This window comes from Dunckerocampus dactyliophorus, chromosome 2, assembly GCF_027744805.1.
Source record: "Dunckerocampus dactyliophorus isolate RoL2022-P2 chromosome 2, RoL_Ddac_1.1, whole genome shotgun sequence".
NCBI lineage: Eukaryota > Metazoa > Chordata > Actinopteri > Syngnathiformes > Syngnathidae > Dunckerocampus > Dunckerocampus dactyliophorus.
Genome location: NC_072820.1, coordinates 36,471,905 through 36,485,775, shown reverse-complemented (window position 1 = coordinate 36,485,775; position 13,871 = coordinate 36,471,905). Strand labels below are relative to the sequence as shown.

Sequence of the window (13,871 nt, the reverse complement as noted above, 5' to 3'; positions counted from 1 at the left end):
GTAACAGTGTGTATTGTACACAGATGTTGAAGAACATGAACATCAGTCCTAACCATCTTGAGTAGTGATAGTAGTGTCTGGTTGGCTCTGGCCAAGCTGACTGAGACAGGAGGCGCTGCGGCTGCACGGGATGGTGGCTCGACTCCAGCGGTTCTCCTCCTGCCACAAAGTGGCACGGCTCATCGGGACATGGTCAGCACTGGCAATGCTGCTGGGAAGGCACGGGATGCTGCCGCCACTGCTGCCACTGCTGGTCACTGTCACTTTGGCGGGACCCGGCTCCTGAATAGGGGTTTGGGATGGAAGGAGTGGAAGGGAGGAGGAGAGGAAAAAATGGGAGGCACGGTCACAAAAAGACTAGAAAAAAGAAAAATGAACAGAAAGGTAAAACACTGCAGTGCAAAAATACAGCAATATATAGACACCCTATTAAATGTAAACATATCGGAAATAGTCCTGTACACACCTGATTGATCAATGATAATGTATATGGACAAAGTATTGAGACACTACAAGAAGAATTATATTCACAGTAGCTTTTGATGTGTTTGTGGGACTTGTATTCACCCCCATTTATTAAACAACTTTGGAACCTCATCCACAAAAACTCTCCAAGCATGTCTTTATAAACAACAAATTACCCATATTGTTCCCACAAAGTTGAAGCAAAATGAGTAGATGAAGATCCAGGGGTTCTAGTCCAACCCCTGATTAATTAATTTATTAAATGGTGTGTCCCACTACTTCTGTTCATATAGTGTACGAACAGAGATTGAAATCACCAATTAATTCAATTATTACCACAAGTAAATGAATCTTTCATTAAGGAGTTCTTAAGGGAAAGAAATTAAAGTGGCCAAAGCGTTTTCAGATCCATGACCCCTATTTTTAAACACCACCAACATGCAGCAGTTGTTACAGTCGCTTCCATGTCAAACAGGCAAAAATACATTTTTGGTAATTTTTCCTATATTGATAACTATTGTTAAAAATATATAATGTGGTGAAGCAGGATGGTAAAGCTAAACTCACTGGGTGTCCATTCATGTCCTCAATGGAAAAACACTGGGTTGTAGTTACTCCACCCTGCCAATCACAGAAAGCTTTCATTGTTAATATATGGTATATGTAGTGCACTACTTAAAGTGCTACTGCCTTAAACATATTCTGATACTGCACACTACTTTCAGTTACCACATTACATAAAAATGGGTTTAATGTTTCGTTGCACAACCCGGAAAGTTTCCTGTGTCTACAGAATGTGTTTACATTGCATTAATCTCAAATACACAACAACAAGAATGACACAGCTATTTAAGAGTGATTGTAGCATTTATGCTTTGTAAAATATATAACACACCTATGTTTAGTGAATACTTCGTCAATTTAAGTTGTGTAAATATGCAGTCCAATAGGACACAGGCAAGGTCGGCACAATGTCAGTGCTGTCTCTCTGCAAATGAGTGTTGCATAATCTCAGCAAACTCGGCCTAATTTAGGGCACTGTCATTAGTGGGACGAGACAATGGAACTTCTGAGGGACATTTGGGGGCACCCACTACAGATTATGGAAGGGCAGTATTATACTGCGGGTGGGCTAAAAAGCCAATGCAACATATGTCATGTTGACGGCACTATGGTGGTTATGGATATGCATACACACCGCAGTCAGGCCTCAACCTGCTACGCAAGTTTCAGAACACAAATGGACAATGGGAGGAGAGAAACTGAAGCAAGAACATTACTATGTAACAAGGTTACAAAAAAAACCCCAAAACAAAACAAAAAAACAACTGAGTAGATGCATTACCTGCTGAGTGGGTGGCTCCACCTTGCGCTTTTTCTTCTGATTCTGCTTGTTTGTTCTCGGGTACACTGTCAGAGCTTCCTGCCAACTGTAACAAGTAAAAGTTCTGGATTAATCTATGCACAGATACAACACAATGCTGTCAAAACAATGTTTGAAACACTTGACCAAAAATTACCCACAGCAAAAAAAACAACAAAAAACAACAGCATGAGCACAGTCCAAAGCTGCCAGCAGGGGGCAGGATAGTTTTAGTAGCCAAGGTATCACACTGTGGTCTCCTCTTTTCAACTTGACACATAACACAAAACACTAAACTAAACCCCCACCCCACCATGTCAGGTTATCAGCAAATAAATCTCACCACAAATGTACATACCCATTGATGATTTCTTTACACTCAGCACGAATGAAGTGCTCTTTTTCAGGGGTCAGGATGCACAAGGAGTTCTTTTGACCTGTCCTAGACGCTCCATCGATGACATCTGAGCACTGGTTCATATTGATTGTGCCCTGGGGAAGAGTGCTCGGCTGGAAGACAAAAGAAGGACATGTAGGAAGTGCTAACAACAGACATGCTCACATATCCCCCCATATGATGATCTCACATAATCCAGCAATGTGCCAGAAGTGTGCCTGTGAGTGTTTCTTGCCATATGTATTATAGGATTTGCAATGCAGATCTGTACAGATGATTTTTGATAAAGTAATCGGAATGACCAACAAACCCATTAAAACCCTTAAACTCCAAATGATTCACTTGAGGAAAAGAATAGAAAGCGGCATTGGTGATGTTATCGTGAATCAATTTGTTTGATAGTTTTACAAGTAAAGTGAATATCAGAAAGACCAAGCTTTCTTTGAACAGTTTTTGGGTCCTTCTGTCACTGAACTACACATACGGGAAAAATTACAGCTTGCAACTACTGTGGTGCCTTGGTGTAGTACCAGCCGCAAATGATAAATTACAGCCCTCTGTGCATCGGAGTGTAGGAAAGAGACAAGATTAAAAGGCATCACACTTAACTTGGCCATTGACCCAATAAATCAGATTCAGGAAACCCATTTGTGCAGCATTACCATTGTATGACAGTACCAGAGCAATTAAAGCCTGTGGATAGCCTCTGATGTGGAAGCAGGAGTCAATACTTGATGGTAATCCTACCCCGAGGGCACTTTGACTAACTGTGTTGACCATGGCCCTGTGTAATGACACTTTAAATTCTGAAGTCTTTCATATTATACACCTACACAGGCTCAAAATGCTCACATAATGACATTGATCGGCAGGGGCATGGAGGAGGCATGGTGCCCGATCAGCGAGTGACACAGTGGGAGCGACTCACTAAGTCGACTTCTTGCGCCCATGGCTTAAAAAGCAATGAAGGGCTCTCAACAGGGTGAGAGGCCATCACAACAGCTGTACTTGACAGGTAGCCTGACAAACAGACACCAGGACAGCTGGGCGAGGGCCTGGTGGGCCTGCTTCAGATTGCAAAGGAGGGACTGGCGTCAGCTTGACCTGAGAGCCCTGTCACTCTCAGACTTGGCGAGAGGATGGAGGTTAGGGGACTGAGAGAAGTGGCAATGCGGATTAGGAATCTCAAGCTGGTGGTCAATGGGAGCAGCAGTAGTTTAGTGGACTATGACTGTTGACTGCCCTGCCCATCTGTCTCTACAAATCTAGAGTACAATGCTCATGTGGCCTTATCCCCGAGTTGGAGTTAGAATAGAATAGAAAAAATGTTATCATTCTGGGAACAGTTGTATAAGGACCTTATGACGTGAGATTTTTAATACACAGATTCTCAAGGAAATCAAAGACTTATTGTTCAAACAAACAAATCCATTCTAATAATAAGACTGCTGCGTTTATAAGATGGCTGTGTAGTTGTACAGATGAGTTTGGATGGAGAACAGCACGAGACTCCTCTCACACGTGCACACCCTCCCAGGCCAGGCTTTATGTCAGTTGACCAATACATGCCCATATTTTGGGGCAGCCAGGACAACATCCACTCCCCAGACCCAGGCCCCAATAACCCAAACCTCTCTGTCACCTATCCCAGACACTGTCTCACCACAATGGGCCCTTTGTGCAGCAGCATCAGTTCACACAATGTGGGATTGTCAGCAGCCACAGTCCACAGAACCACTCCTCTTAGAGACAAGAGATTTTGTGCTCAGTGTATGTATATTAAGAAGACATCTTTTTGCTCCTGAAGTTGCTCAGACAATAGTAGAAAATACTGACTCCAGTGTCACTGAGTATGAATAAGCACGTTAGCCAGCAGGAGCAATATCTGTTCGATTTGGCAGCTGTCATTTCAACATTTTCACTTGTTTTTTGGTTTGTAAAGCACAGTTTCAGTTGTGTAACATTTTGGTTTGACAGTGTAGTCCTGGAAACTTACTATACAGTAGATAACATGACAGAACAAAACGGAATTTGAAGTGATAAGTGAGTCACAGACATCACATCTTTTTCATTACATTCTCTCCTATCTGACACACTCTCCTTTAAAAAAAATGCTCACTGACCAAGTTATTTAGCTCTAAACACCTGTAAGTTGATTGCAAACATCTGTACAAACATTGGTGTAAGTTGTCTCTACTCTGTATTACTCTTTTGCAAGGCATGTAACAACAGGTTTCCTTCAACAGGTTCCATGGTCATCACCCAGCACCCACAGCCACTCGCCTTCGTTGTGCAAGGACAGCGAGCGTGAAGCAACCATGATGAGCTGGCACTGCATCATCCTGACTCATGAATATGGCAAGCAGTCGGGTCTCTTCGGGGTCCAACATCCTGCTCATTACCGATAACAGTGAACGTGCAATAAAACGTTCCTTAGCAACCAGGGACAATAGAGGTAAACACATTTTTGGATACAAGTGAACCCTCAAGCCGCTGCGGGGGAAATATCCTCGGGTGCCAGACAGATGGAGTCACCTCTAAAGTAGCTTAGAGAAATCATCTCCCCATAACAGGCATACACCTAAACAGATGTATACCACAACCAGGACAGGCTCATCATAAACAAGGTTATAGTGTAATCATCCTTTAAATTATCCCCAGCATTAAGACAACTTTAAGATGGAACACTCATGTAATTATGTTAATCTCAGCTGTAACATGCATGGCAACCGCTTGCAGTTGAACAAACATCACTGACAGAGAGGATGTGGGACATCTTAGTTAAAGAACCACACAGTCCCTCCTGACAAATACACTTCACTCCACTGGCATGCATTCACAGGCAGTGCTTACAAAGCAGCAATACTGGCATATAAAACCTCATTGCACAAATTTAAAAGCAGGTATTTGAATGAATGTGGATGGCAACAGTGCTGCTCCTCATTATGGTGAACAGCAAGAGGACGTGGGTGGTTTAATGTTCACTGTTAGACCAGCATCAACAGAGATGGAGATGCAGAGGAGGAGGAAGAGGATGGAAGTGTTGGAGGATGAAGGGTGCAGCATCATTATGTCCAAAACGGCTGATGTAACTGTAAAAATAGAAAACACCAGATGAACCCCCATTGAAATAGATGGACAGCTGTGCGTGGGCCAAGCTTGCACACTGCATGAAAAGTGCAAGCTTTTGGAATAAGCTTTAAGAAATGTCTCAGAACTGAGGAAAGAGACAGCAGACTGGGAGAAGTCATTGAACATGGTGAGCGACTGGCTGTGAAGTCGAAATACACAGGTGCTACAATGAACTTCTGTCCTGTGGTCTGTTCACACAATGTCTCAACAGAAATTGCGTGTTTAAGTGGTTGTGTGCTTTCCCAGACTGATAACAATCCCAGTTTGCTATCCAACTCTTTAAAAATGACAAGGTATTTCTTTATGGAGCCTAGCTTCTCAGGTATCTCTAGATTACATGCACAGTGTAAGTGTGCATCCCGAAACAAGTGGCATAACAGAGCAGAGCAAGAGCAATTCTCATAAATCATATTGAGGATTCAATCTTTTAATCTCTTCTGGCCTTCTGGAATCATCAGAAAATGCAAACATGACATAAATGGACCAGTTTTCTTTTCCAAAGGAGTCTATTCCAATATCCTCTCAAATTAGTGTGACTCACTTGCACAGCAGTAAATATTCAAACCGCACCTCAGAAGACAAGTCCAGAACCACCAATCCTCCTCCACTGCAACTAACACTACCACCCACATCGTCCCACACTTGCTGAAAATAGGCCAAGGTGATAAGCAATTTATTTGATGTTATGGCTATGGGTTTAGTCACAGAGGCCCATTTAAGGCTGTGCACATGTGCGCGTGTGTGTGTACATGTCGCTTTAATGCTAATGAGCTGTGTTTGTCCACAACTGTCTCTGACAGAGTGTGTGGATCCACTTTATCAGCTTTTTACATATACAGTAGATCCCTGCTTTTTGATGAATGTGAAAGTGAATGTTGATATTTTTGACACAATATACACATATTTTTTCCATAGCGGTCTTGTGTGAAGTTTCATCTAGCTAGGGGCAGGTGAGAGGTAATGAGGAAGTCTATTTTTCCTTAATGATGCCATGTTTGGTGCTCATAAACAGACTTTAGGAAGACATATTACTGTTTGAACATCATTAAACATTAAGCGTCAATACAAATAATAGGGCACCTTAAATTTTTCTCTTACTCTTTGCTACTGTAATCATTTTAAACATCACTGGGATCAAATCCAAGGCCACACTTTTCTTACTAATAATTGCTTGACTGCACAGCACTGGGTTGAACAGGTGGTTGGCTTGGAAGGTTCCTGAGTTTAGGTGAAAGGTTGAAGGTCATCCAATACACCTGTCACAACTCTGAAAGATATTCTAGTGCAGCTGCTCCTCCTACAGTTTGTTATGAGACAGCAGTGTCAGGCTGGGTTACAACTGGACTTCATCCAACCAAGACGCCGAGGGCAATGCCATGACCCATAACAACTGTCCCAAAAGCCATAAACACTCGGCACAGAACAGTACAGTTTAGTGGTAATGACAATCACACCCATAATGCAAATGATTTCAGTGCGCATGGTCTCAATAGCTGCATTTCACTTTCTTAATTGGTACCTCTTGGTGTCCCACCATCCATCACTCTCTCACTCTCACACTCACACTCACACTCACAATCTCAATCTCAATCTCAATCTCAATCTCAATCTCGCACACGCGCACGCACACGCACACGCACTCACAGAGCTGGCTTACCCCTCACCACAACACTTTAAATAAAACCTTTGTCAATGTCCTGGTCGAGCTTTGAATATACTGAGCGAAGCAGGCGTAAAAGGGGAGAGAAGCTGCACAACACCACGTGCCGCTTTCTCCAGCACCAATGATTGATTGTCCACAGCAAAATGGACTGGAAGACAGACATACAAGTGGCAAGGAGAGTGGGGGAGGGTGGAGTGAGCGCAGACACAACCATGGGAAAGAGAACGAGGGGGAGTAATAGGATAAGCAAAAGGTGACAGCCATGTCAGCTACAGTCGTGGATGCTGGCTTTAGCCAAAGCCTTGCAGAGATAGCATGTCACTGTATGATGAATGGCTATGGGGAACAAAGAACTAAAAAGGAAGAGAAGCAGAAACTCTCTGGAAAACTCAAAACAACCACCTCACCCAGAAAAGGTTACTGTTCATCATGTACACCAAAGGGACTTATTTTTAAACTTTTTTTTTCCTAGAAAGTGTTGGAGTAATAGAATCAATTGTGGTACCTCCATGGTTGTAAACTGCCACTTTCTAACTTATTTCAATGCAACTGCAAACTATTCCTGCATTCTGTACATTAGTAGTAGTATCTTTGATTGTTTCTGTGCATTATCTTTTGTCATGTAGCTCTTAGCTACACATTGATGATTATTTGGGACTTCATGTGACATGGGCCTGTCATTAGGTTGAATGGCGGTTACAGCAGGGTTGCAGCCAATCCTGATTATTACAAGCCCTATGGCAAACTGTTCCCATGGTTTGGTGGCCTTGTGCAATGCGAACAGTGACCTCACTGTAATCCATGGTTGTTTACATTCCAGCAGATCGGTTACTATTTGATTCATGAGGAAGGAAGGGCAAGGGTTAAAGAAGACACACGCACCATCCCGTCTGTACAGCCAGCAGATGCTTCACCCACAGAACCCACACACTAAGTTACCTTTAAGTGTCCCTAATTCCGTAGGTCTAGGTTGTTGGTCTCCACTAATTCCTTGCACAGAACGCCTAGAGACAACTATAGACTTCCTCCTCACTCATTTATCTTCTCAAAACATTCTCATCAGTCCCAGTCCAACATAAGACAAAAGCCCGTCAAAAGAGCTCAATCTAAAACACCAAGAGGGTACAGAGGTAAGAGGGTCCATGCAATGTTTAAGCATACCAAGGGTCTTACAATTCTGAATGTAAACACTAGTTAGGGTTGCATAGGCTTGTGTCGGCAAGACTTGCAGAGGAGAAAGCAGAATGGTGTGTCTCAAATTAAAGAAGAATGCACAAAATGGGAAAAGGAAGCTTCTCAAAGCTCTGTTGTTGGACAGTGCTAGAGGGCAGGGGTCCACTATTTTAATTCATGTAAACACAGGAAATTAATTGAGCTAACATGAAATGAGAAGGACTCCAAGACCTAACAACGCCATGAGAACACCGTGGTGAAATAATGATGGACATAGCAGAGACTCCTAGTCTACAAGTTCAACTTAGGTGTAAGTTGCATTAGTAGTTTTAATTCAGACTGAATGCATTTTGAAAAGCTGCCATTGGAGACAGCACTCTGCAAACATCTAGGACATTTAAAATCAGCAACTAAACATTCAAGCGTGGAATTACAGTATCTGATGAATTGATGTGCACCAATGTGTCAATTTGACTAAAATGTGGTCAGTGGCAGCTTAGCAGTGCATGAGTAATGTAGTGCAGCTTGGACAAGCAGCTATTAGAGTGTGGGTGTTGATTATTTTAACTCAATGACATCATGGATGCAGCAGTGGAGAGTTCTTAACACCCACCTGAGAGTCCTCACCACCACATACTATAACACATTTGTGCACCTATTTTTCATGCGTATTGAAGGGATTGAAGGGGTTTAATCAGTAAAAGATGTTGACTAAAGATATTGTCAAGTTCTGTAACAGCATATTTTCATATAAATTAAAATTACCGTAAATTCCGGACTATTGAGTGCACAAGAATATAAAGCCACACCCACCAAATTAAAAACGAAAAATATTTTTGTACATATACAGTAATTCCTAGCAATATCGCAGTTCGATTGTCGCTCCCTCGCTATATTGTAGTTTTTCTAAAATTATTATATAAATGATCACTGTTTCATGCTTGAATACGGCCTATTTGTAAAAAAAATAAAATAAAAAAAATAAAAATAAAAAAAAATAATATTTAAGCAAATTCTACTTATTCTTAGCCTAAATCAAGCATTTTCAAGCATAAAAATTAAAAAACTACATGAACTAATATCCGAATACAAGGCAGAAGAAGCATTCTAATTGAATGTCATACTGTATTCTACATTGGCTACTAGGAATCGGTGTTTGGTGAGACAGATACAGGACTCCTCACTAAGGGGGACACATTAACTGTGACACTGCTCAAGCAGGAGTTTTATTTACGTCTTACATGGCTTATTTATGGGATGGGCCGCATGGTGGACGAGTGGTTAGCATGTTGGTCAGGAAATCGGGAAGACGTGGGTTTGAATCTCTGCTTGGGCATCTCTTTGTGGAGTTTGCATGTTTTCCCCGTGCGTGGGTTCTCCCACATCACAAAAAGGTTAGGTTAGGCTAATTGGCGGCTCTAAATTGTCCATAGGTGTGAGCGTGAAATGGATGTAGCTGGGATAGGCTCCAGCATACCTCTGCAACCCTAATGAGGATAAACGGCATAGAAAATGGATGGATGGATGGCTTATTTACGATTATTATATCTACTATACTGGGTATAGCCATGTAAAGCCGCAAGTACGTATGCTGGAATTATATAAAAAAAAACAAATAAACAAGGAACTGCTAACGTGTCAGTCTATGTTATCCTATTTATATCTAATAAGTCTTCTTTTCTCTCGTTATATCTACTGGATAATACAAATGCCAAGGTGACTATAGGAGTGTTATTTCATGTCTTAAGGGATTTAATAATGTTAAAACCCGTATTTCGAACATTATAAACAGGTTTTCTATGCCATAGCTACAAAAATACTCCATGTATTCATATTGAATCCGACTTCGCAGAAATTCACTTACCGCGGACGGGTCTGGAACTAATTAACAGACATCAATGCAGGATTACTGTATAGGCCGCACTTGTCTATAAGCTGCAGGTGTCCGTGTTGGAACATGGAATATTTACACAGAAAGACACACTATAAACCTTGCAATCCTACGTATACTCGGTGTTCCCAACATCACTTGTTAGCTCCGATAAGTGAGACGCCTTTTTTCATTGGAGTTCAACAGCTGCCGTGGCTCAAGCAGTACAAGCAGAAGCTGTAGTACACTTGATCAAACCCACTTAAGATGTGTCAGATGAAAATAACATCAAACACTAAAACCATAGTGTAAGGACATTCTATTGCATACGAGACGTTGCAGAAATCTTTACAAGGATCTTCAATTTTATGTATATTTTGAAATTGTTAGTCTTGGGTGAATTCCTTAGTTGTAATTGTTACATTATTGAGGTTTAGTGATGATCAAATCAATCTTGGATAATGTCTTTTCTTGATGGATAAAATGATTTGCAGTGGAAGTCTTTATTGACTTTACATAACAGGTACTTTAGAAATCCAATGGTGTATGTGTGTGTCTTCTCTTTGACATTTTCCTCATGGTGGTGTTGCATTTTCTTCTTCTTGTGGGTGGCGACAGTCGAGTGGCATCCAGCTTTGAGGCGCATTACTGCATCTAACATGTTGGAGTGTGGCCCAGAGTTACGAGCATTATACGGCAACTGGATTGGCCCGACCTTGTGGCAGAAGCAGAAATGATCCGATCTTCAAAATACAGCAGCAGCCGATCCCGATCCTGAAGATCGGATCGGGGCATCCCTAACATGTATTATGCTTTGCAGCCTTGTTGCTTTGCAGGCTCTCTTGTGCCAACTTTGAAGTAGTGGTCATTCTTCTCATTGTCTTGTTTTTTCCTGTGTACAGGCAGAATAGCATCCTTTTTCAAAATGTGTTTATACCATACTTTCAAGCCAAATGTTTCTTTCTTGTAAGGGTGTTCCCTCAAAGCAGTCAGAGTGAAATGATCACTGCAAAGGACATAACTCAAGGTAGGAAAAAAAAAAAAAAAAAAAAAAAAAAAAAAAAAAAAAACTTACAGCATCACTCAGAACATTCATACTGTGAACATTCAGCAGCAACACAACATTTTGGCATGACTACCATTTTGATGAAAAATATACTGAACAAAGTCGACGAACTATCTCGAGATTGTTTACTCTGCTTTAGCTGAGCGGTGTCGCCCCAATGACGTCACTTCCGGAAATGAGGCTGAGCTGCGAGCTAGTTCCCCATGGCTTGCGCAATGAACTACAAACGCAATTTTTGCAAATTTACCGTTCGCTTTCAAAATATGAAGAACATAATTACAAACAACATAACATATTTAAGTAAATTTGATGAATCATGTCAGGGACCCTTTAAGTTAATTCTGTATTGACATCTAAAAATCATGGTGTCCAATCATCTCGATTGTTATCACTGAAATGAATGTTTAGTGAGTGCATGGTTTTATTTGCTACTACTGTACACTGTAAAAAAAAAAAACAAACTTGCAACTTTTGAGTGCACCTCAAATTTAAATTTGGACTCCCTTGTCAGGTTTATAGTCAGCAGGTTCGGAGAACATGTCATATACAGTATGAACTTTCTCTGAGTAGATGCAGTATTTCTTCCAGTGGTGTGTGTTACTGATTAGTGGTGGAGAGCAGTAGTTAACACGCTACTCAAAAATCTAAGATATGACTGAGCAAATAATATATTAAGTTAATTAATTTGCTCCATTAATCAAGCCATTGAGAGATGCTGCTGTTTGGCGCCTGCATCCTACTTGATTCTTAGCCGATTTTGTGTTGTTCTCTGATACACTTCTACCTGATGGCATCTAATAAAGTGCAGTCTTGCTAATAGAAACAGCACATTAAGACTTCCAGTCAGTTATAGACTGACCCTTAGAACACCTGTTCCTGACACAGCCTGTTCAGTCAAGCGCCCTTGATCACAGGTGCACACACACACACACACACACACACACACACACACACACACACACACCCAGTCTCAAACATTTCAAATAACATTTCTGATTGCGCAAACGGCTTCTACAGTCATGGAAAAAATGGTTAGACCACCCTTGTTTCTTCAGTTTCTTGTTCATTTTAATGCCTGATACAACTAAAAGGTACATTTGTTAGGACAAACATAACAATGACAACAAAAATAACTCATAAGAGTTTAATTTTTTGGGCAGTACAATGCTATAGCTATTCATGTAAGAACTTAAGTGATTTTGGTTATTATCAAGAAAACCATGGAAGTTGCTAGATATCAGCATTTAAATTAAACTCTTACGAGCTATATTTGTTATCATCATTATATTTATCGAGGGAAAGGCTTCTTGAGACGTCATCTGTACTTCTGTGAAGAAGGTGTCGGACGTTTCGCTCCTCATCCGAAGAGCTTCGTTAGCAAACTAATAAGTGCTGGTAACCTAGGCCTTAAATACAGTAAGAGTGGGCGTAATTTGGTGTGCCAACACCCTCCTTCTATTGGTTCCTTACACTAAGCCTGGGCGGAGTAGTGGTATAATCCTCTCCTGCTATTAACACCTCCGATAAAAGGGAAGTGTCGCCCCCTGAGTTGGGTATGAACGACTCTGATACTGGCTCGTTAGCATCTATTGTTCTGGCTCGGCCCTGGCTTCACCTCATTTGCAAAACTAAGAGCTGTGGGGTTTGGTCTCAGTAACCTGCTGAACACAGGGTCCAAATTAAACCTCAAACCACCATTCCGATTCAATGATGGGTTCTGTTGTTTGACAAAAATAGCTTCCTTTACTCCTCTTTCAAACCATCTGTTTTCTTTGGCCAAAATCTTTACCTCGCTGTCCTCAAAAGAGTCATTGGTTGCTTTAAGGTGTAGATGTACTGCTGATTGAGGACCACTCGAATTGTCCCTGCGATGTTGATAAAGCCTTTTTTGGAGCATTTACTTAGTTTCCCCAATGTAGTGCTCTTTGCATTCCTCATCTTTACAGTGGATGGAATAGACCACATTGCTCTGTTTTTGGTTTGGAGCCTTGTCTTTAGGATGCACAAATTTTTGTCTCAGGGTATTTACTGGTTTGAAATAGGTAGGAATTTTGTGTTGCCATAAGATCCTCTGGAGTTTTTTCGGAGACCCCCGCTACATAAGGGACTACCACTCCTCTCCTTTTTGCTTCTGTGGGCTTTTGGGTTTCTTTCCCTACTCTCTTCTTTTGACATTTGTTAAAAGCCCACCGCGGGTACCCACAGGTTGAGAGCGCTCTCTGGACATGTTGTGTGCACTTATTAGTTCGCTGACGAAGCTCTTCGGATGAGGAGCGAAACGTCCGACACCTTCTTCACAGAAGTACAGATGACGTCTCAAGAAGCCTTTCCCTCGATGGACAACTCCTGTACGACTGAGAGCCTACACAGACGCATCATTATATTTGTCCAAACAAATGTACCTTTAGTTTTACTAGGCATTAAAATGGATCACTAAACTGAACAAACAAAGGTGGTCTAATAATTTTTTCCATGGCTGTATGTATTTGTATATTAGTTGATGCTATGCAGTATTCTACACAGGTCTCTAGGTATCAGTGGTGTCAGTCACATTACTGTAATGTTCAATGAGACACACAAGATTGCTGCTTCTAAGCTCCAACTACAAAAATATTAGATTTATAAATAAGGAATCCTACTTTGTGGAAATTCACTTATCACGGTCGGCTCTGGAATTAACCGCGATAAACGAGGGACTGCTGTACTGTGTGTGCTGACTCAACTTGCACTCCTGCAGCCACA

At 41.4% G+C, this 13,871-nt stretch overlaps 1 protein-coding gene across 11 annotated transcripts in view; it reads right to left on the bottom strand.

The window, feature by feature from the left end:
• si:ch73-103b11.2 (protein outspread) overlaps nt 1–13,871 on the bottom strand; it is a 52,321-nt gene that overhangs the window by 18,356 nt on the left and 20,094 nt on the right. For 7 of the 11 annotated variants that reach the window (XR_008569473.1, XR_008569475.1, XM_054766683.1 and 4 more), the window contains exons 4-7: nt 2,187–2,338; nt 1,811–1,895; nt 1,033–1,086; nt 54–357 (exon numbers count right to left, since the gene is read on the bottom strand). Coding sequence is in view for 9 of the 11 variants with exons in the window: in XM_054766683.1 (XP_054622658.1) it covers nt 54–357; nt 1,033–1,086; nt 1,811–1,895; nt 2,187–2,338 (595 nt within the window). In the remaining 2 variants the exon portion in view is untranslated. The remainder of the gene's footprint in view (nt 1–53; nt 358–1,032; nt 1,087–1,810; nt 1,896–2,186; nt 2,339–13,871) is intronic. The other 4 variants (XM_054766689.1, XM_054766693.1, XM_054766687.1 and 1 more) reach the window with 3 other exon arrangements.